General features: G+C 55.6%; 1 protein-coding gene across 1 annotated transcript; it reads right to left on the bottom strand.

Moving 5' to 3' along the window:
• Positions 1-3,500: 3,500 nt before the first annotated feature.
• Positions 3,501-6,222, bottom strand: GJA4 (gap junction protein alpha 4). The gene is made up of 2 exons (XM_042951424.1): positions 6,157-6,222; positions 3,501-5,018 (listed from the first exon to the last, which is right to left on the bottom strand). Exon 2 carries the CDS (start codon positions 4,996-4,998, stop codon positions 3,997-3,999), a length of 1,002 nt encoding a protein of 333 aa, XP_042807358.1. The 5' UTR covers positions 4,999-5,018; positions 6,157-6,222; the 3' UTR covers positions 3,501-3,996.
• Between the last annotated feature and the right edge of the window lie 221 nt (positions 6,223-6,443).

Raw genomic sequence — 6,443 nt, 5'->3', positions numbered from 1 at the left:
AGTGTAAAAAGGAAACAAAAGGATCTACACTCAAGGAACCGGGGGTTGTCCGCAGAATCATGAGGTCAGCAACCCAGCGGCCAGTGAGCCAGCACATTAGATTGGAAAGAAGTTTGACATCACCCAACCCTGACAGCTCTTTTTATGCACAGCTCATGACGTTCACATGCTCCCCTGGGTCACAGATAAGATGACCTTGGGTTATGCAAAATTCCCAGTGCACTCCAAATAATCCTGTCCCTTTCTTTCCTACTTAGGAAGGCAATGTGAATTCAAGTGACTGGAACTGATCTTATTATAGAAACAAAGTTGAATCTGTTCTGATTGATGAAAAATAGCACATCACTCGTGAGCTTTAGACTGGTGATTAGTGACAGGTTACTCCCTGTTTCTCATTCAACCCTTTCATTTCACAGGGGGAAACTGAGGCCCAGAGAGGGACAGGGACTGGAGTCAAGTGAGTGTGAGGAGAGTCAGGAGTAAAGCCCCCAGTGGCTCTTTCTGTGACCCAGAATTGCCTGTTGCCAACATAGATTTGGGTGGTGGTGAGGAATAGGCAGGTGGGAGGAAGAAGCGAGCTGGAATCTGCTGGGTTCCATCCAGGCCCGCATCTCCGAGGAGGTGCCTGAGACCAACACGCACTTCACGTACTCCTTGGCCTTGCCCCACTAGTGCTTAGAGGTGAGGCGGGGTGGGTGGGGTGGTGTGCTGTGTCCCCCAAAGAGGCATGCTGAAGTCCTAACCCCCAGTACCTCAGAATGTGGCCTTATTTGGAAATGGTCTTTACAGAGGTAATCAAGTTACAATGACGTCATTAGGAGGAACTTAATCCAATATGGCTGATGTCCTTACGAAAAAACGTGGACACAGAGACAGACACACGCAGAGGGAGAATCCCATGTGAAGATGAAGGCAGAGAGTGGGGCAATGCTTCTGCAAGCCAAGGAATGTCAAAGACGGCTGGCATCCCACCAGAAGCTGGGAGAGAGGCCTGGAACAGACTCTCCCTCACAGGCCCCAGAAGGAACTGACCCTGCAGACACATTGATCTCAGACTTCTAGCGGCCAGAAGTGTGAGAGAATAAATTTCTGTGGTTGAAGTCCCCTCCACCCTGTCTGTGGTACTTTGTCACGAAAGCCAATTGGCATGGAACTCGTAGCCCCTCTGCATTCATAAGTCTTCACCCTACTGCACTGGCCCACCCACCCTGTGTGGCTCCATTCCCATGGCACTATTCTTATCCTCAGACCACAGCCCATTTGCCCTCGTGGCTGTGTGGCCACCAGTCTAGGACCCAACCCCAGCCTTGCCCAAGAGCCAGGTCCCTGGCCTGACCCCAGACCCAACTCCAAGCTCAGAGCAGGCGACCCTTGAGGGAGGGGAAGGATACCTTCCTTACTCACCTAGCCCTTTCTTCTCTTACCTTTCCAAGCTAGGACAGGTAGGGAATACCTACTGGAAGCAGGCTTCTAGAGCCCTCAGACTGGGCTGGCTCTCAGAGACTGACCTCTAAGCCACAGATCTGGCCTCTCACCCTGGCTGGGGAAGAACCCCTTGGAAGAGGACCTCAGTGTCCCAGATCATGCCCTTCTTATTCACGAACAGCCTGCTTTTTGCCAAGTCTATCTCAATCCCTCATGTCATAGACATGTGGGATTGTGACTGATGGAAGTGAATGATGGGCTAGGCCCATGGGGAATAAAAGTGACTCTGTGGTGATCCTTAGAGACTCACTGGGGAGATAAAACAGGCTCATACTAAGCAGCGGTTCAGTTTCCTGAGGTAGAGATCATCACTGGGGACTGGCTGGAGAAATCAGGGAGGGCTTCCTGGAGGAAGAAGGACCTGTGATAACCTTGCTAGAGGCTGAGCTGAATTTCACTACATGACTACTATGAGCCAGGCAGACTCACGTACATTCTCTTATTTTTGTTTCTTGTAACTTGTGAGGCAGGCAGTGTTATCTGCATATTACAGAGAGAACAGAGACTTAGAGAAGGGAAACAATTGACTTAAGACCACAAGGCTTTGTACATGTCAGAAGTAGCATTTAAATTGAGGACCCTCTGATATCAAAGCTCATCTTTCTCTCTGCACTCAGGTACTGCCTTTTTTGTTGTAGTGTGGTGTTTGGAAGTGGGGGAAGGGCACTATAGGTCATCAAAGGAGCAAGGTGGGAACATACCTGGATGAGTCTGGGGAGCCATGAGGAGGCTGGTCTGTCAGATCTCTGGGATTCAGAAGGAACAACAGAAGCTGGAGGAATTATAGGGCTGTGACTTTTCAGGCTGAGCATCCAAACTTGATGGGTAAGTCGTGAATAAGTTAGTTCTAGGGTGAGGGGTACAGAGCTGGTGTTTGGAGACCTATCTTGATGGGAATAGGGATGAGCTGCCAACATGCTGTAAAGCTCTCAAGGAGAGGCGTGTGGCCACATGGGATGGACCCCAGGTCCCTGTCCAGCCCCAGATCTCCCTGACTAGGGGAAGACAGCCAGCTTGCCTCTGAGGGCCACTGAGTGCTCACCACCACCTGGGTCACCTTCCACGAAGGGTCAACTCTGCCAATACTGGGTTCATCCTCACCCGTACTTCCCCCATCCTGGATGGCTCACCAGGCCCTAAGCACCCCCAGGATCCCCTGCCCATTCTCCTTCTCTGTGCTTTTGCAAAAACAATTTTCTCTGCCCGAGCATTCAGCGTCCTCTTGCCCTTCCCAGTGAACTATTCATCCGTCAAGATCCAGTTCTATTTTTTTTAACGTTTTATTTATTTTTGAGACAGAGAGAGACAGAGCACAAGCTGGGGAGGGGCAGAGAGAGAGGGAGACACAGAATCCGAGGCAGGCTCCAGGCTCTGAGCTGTCAGAGCAGAGCCTGATGCAGGGTTTGAACTCGCAAACCACGAGATCACAATCTGAGCCAAGGTCGGACGCTTGACTGACTGAGCCACCCAGGCACCCCATCCAGTTCCATTTTTTACTACTTTTACTGCAAACTTTGTGACTCAGAGGCAAGATTTCTCTGTACTCAGTGCATGGGGAGGAGATAGGTTGCAGGCCTTTAGGGGGGCAGACTAGAAAGGGCCAAGGTAGGAGGAGGCAAGTGATCTAAATCTGCCTCCCCAAATACCAAGGGGTCCAGAATGAGCTGGGATAGGGTAGAGGGCTTGGGAGCAGAGTGTCCAGTAAGGAAGCACACTGCACTCAGCATGGCCAGGGCACTGGATGGCCATGGGGCAGGATGGGGACAGGCAGGGGCTTTGGCCGTTGTGGGGGGCTGCGTGGTAGAGGCATTTCAAAAGGTGAGCGTTTAGGACTCAGGGCTGCTGAGAGGCAGGATGTAGGGGTTTGAGGGTTTAAGATGCTGGGTGGAGTTGGGGTTGCAGAGGCCAAAGACGGATCATACGAGACTGCAAAGAAAAAGGAAGCCGGGCCAGGCGACTGCCCCCCAACCTCCCAGGAGGCACATCATGACAGCATCAGGACACACGTAGCTTGTGACCAAATCTTGTTTATTTTAGAAGCATAAACAGTGGAACTAGGAAGGAGTGAGAACGAGACACCAGTCCCCTCGACAGGGCCAGATCCAGCACAGGCTGTGTGTGAGCTCTCTGACCCAGCAGCCTCAACCAGCCCTTTCCTGTGAGGACAACGTGGGCAGAGGTGAATCTTTCATGAGGGAGGGGTAAATTGGCTCCAGGTTGCTCTGAACCAGGTGAAAAAGTCCAGAGGCCCCACAAGGCCCTTGGTCTGGAGCACCCCAAGCTGGCTTTGTCTGTGCCTGTGGCAGAGTCATGTTCTGGAGGGGGATCCATGGTGCCCCTCTGGTCACCAGGAAGGCCCCAGATGCTCAAACACAATCTGCAATGAGGGCTCCTGGCCAGCAAGCATCTGCTTCCCTTGCTCCCTTCTTTCCTGCAGTCTTCAGGGAGAGGGCATCCAAGGCAGCCAGACTTCCCTGTGCCGCTCTGTTGGGTGACATAAGCCCCAGCCCCCTACACATACTGCTTCTTGGAAGCAGAGCTGCTGGGGCGACTGGGGGATTTCTGGCCACTCTCGGGAGGCGGGTCCAGGAAGAGGGGGGCCCTGGAAGAAGCCAGCCTCTCCTCTGTAGTCAGGTTGGCCCAGTTCTGCTCACTGGATGAGAGCCCATTGTAGGTAGGGCAAGGTGGGGACGAGGGGCCCTCGCCCACGGGGAGGTAGAAGAAGACCTGGTCAGGGTAGGGCTCCGAGGAGGTGCGCTGGGCCGGGGGCACATCCTGGCCCTGCCGGGCCCTCACCTCCCGGCTGAGGCAGCGGCACAGCAGGTGTCCCAGCTCCAGCAGGTTGAGCACCAAGGAGATGAGTCCGACCACCAGCATGAAGATGATGAAGATAGTCTTCTCTGTGGGGCGCGAGACGAAGCAGTCTACAAGGTAGGGGCAGGGGGCGCGCTGGCACACGAACACTGGCTCCATGGTCCAGCCATAGAGACGCCACTGGCCATACAGGAATCCTGCCTCCAGCACACTTTTGCAGAGCACGCTGGCCACGTAGGTGCCCATGAGCGCCCCGCGGATCCGCAGGCGGCCGTCCTCTGCCACCGAGATTTTGGCCATCTGACGCTCTATGGCTGCCAGTGCTCGCTCCACGCGTGGGTCCTTGGCTGGCAGCGCCCGCAGCTCCCCCTCCTTCTGCCGCAGCCGCTCTTCACGCCGGGACAGATAGATGACGTGGCCCAGGTAGACCAGGGTGGGTGTGCTGACAAAAAGGAACTGCAGCACCCAGTAGCGGATGTGGGAGATCGGGAATGCCTGGTCATAGCAGACATTGGTGCAGCCCGGCTGGGCCGTGTTACACTCGAAATCTGACTGCTCGTCGCCCCACACGGACTCGCCAGCCAGGCCCAGGATGAGGATGCGAAAGATGAAAAGCACCGTCAGCCAGATCTTGCCCACTACAGTCGAGTGCTCCTGGACTTGGTCCAGCAGCTTCTCGAGGAAGCCCCAGTCACCCATGGCTACCCGGCCTCCTCCGTCTGCAGGGAGATAGAGGACACAGTCAGCATGACATCCTTCTCAGTTGTCCTGGCAACAAGCTTGCAGGGAGGTTGGCCACACCCATTTTACCTACAGGGACACTGAGGCTCAAGGAGGGGAAGGGACTGGCTTGGGGGCTCACAGCCAGCAGGGTGGTCAGGACTAAAAGCTGATCTTTGGATGATGGCTACTAGGTCCTTGTGTTGTCATACCTCTGTATCCCTCTTGTTCCCAGGCCGAGTCCCAGGATAACACAGCTCAAGATTTGGATCAAATTGAGGCTCCTGAGCTTATGGGAACAGAATCTGAGGAACTTACCCCAGGTCACATGGCTGTGCTATGCCCCTCCTTCCTTTTGCCCATGATGGGCTGGCTGTCCCCAACTGTGGGCAGTGGTGGTGCTATCTTCAGCTTCTCAGGGGGCCCAAAACCTCAGGTCCCTGCCCCCCTGCCCATGGTAAGTCACCCAGCTGACCTCACTCTAACCTTTGAGCTGCGGTAAGGGGCAGGTGGGAAGGGTGTTAGATGCTAAAGGCAACATCCTGCATTAGTTCCACCTGTCAACAATAGTGACCACCTGCCACTTAAGTATGGACACTGATCCTACCCCCTTCCTCCATACCCCCTGGGCCCCCAAGCTGTTGTTGATAAATTCTAGACTCTTAAAAGAACTGTCATAGCAGGGTGGAGGCATAGGCCACCAAGTTCCCAGAACACGGGGTATGGGGGAGGTGGGTGGGCAGAGAGCTGGGGGAAGAAATGCAGGGAAGGGGGCAGGGGAGGCGCTTCTTCAAGGAGCAAAGCTCTTTAGAGCCAGGCTCTGGAATCAGACTTTGGTGCTGGCTCCCTTTTGCTAACTAACCCTGGGTAAGTGTCAACCTTAGCACCTCAGTCTCCTCTCCTGTAAAATGGAAATAATACTCCCACCTCCTAGGGTTATAAGGATACAGTGAAAGAAGCCAGTAACGTGGCTCAGCAGAGAGCCTGGCCCGCAGCCGTCGCGCCTCCCCCGACCCCCAGCAACCCTCAGCCCGTGGCGGCCGAGTGGCCGGTGGCGGAGGCGTCTCCCTCCCCCGCGCCCCGCTCGCTAGTTAGCAGGTGGCGTCCTGGCCCGCCCCACCCCCAAGCCCAACTCACCGCCTGCCTGCCGGGTGGCCCAGGTGGCGGCGGGGTTAGAGCGACAGCGGAGCGGCGCCCGCGGGAGCCCTGCTGGACGGCGCCGGACGGCGGGGGCGCCTTAAATAGCGCGGAGGGGCGGGGTGGGGGCAGGAAACGCCACGGGAGGGCGGCGGGGCGCTTCTCAGAGCCGGGGGCGGGGACCAGGAGGTGCCGACTCCCTGTAGCGACGCTTAAGGAAAGGGCCCCGGGACTGGCACTGGGAATTAGGAGGTGGAGGGGGCTTGAGAGGCCTCTGGCTCCCCTTC

Source organism: Panthera leo, chromosome C1, assembly GCF_018350215.1.
Source record: "Panthera leo isolate Ple1 chromosome C1, P.leo_Ple1_pat1.1, whole genome shotgun sequence".
Classification (NCBI taxonomy): Eukaryota; Metazoa; Chordata; class Mammalia; order Carnivora; family Felidae; genus Panthera; species Panthera leo.
Note: the sequence above shows the minus strand (reverse complement) of the source record. Positions and strands in the feature narration are given on the sequence as shown.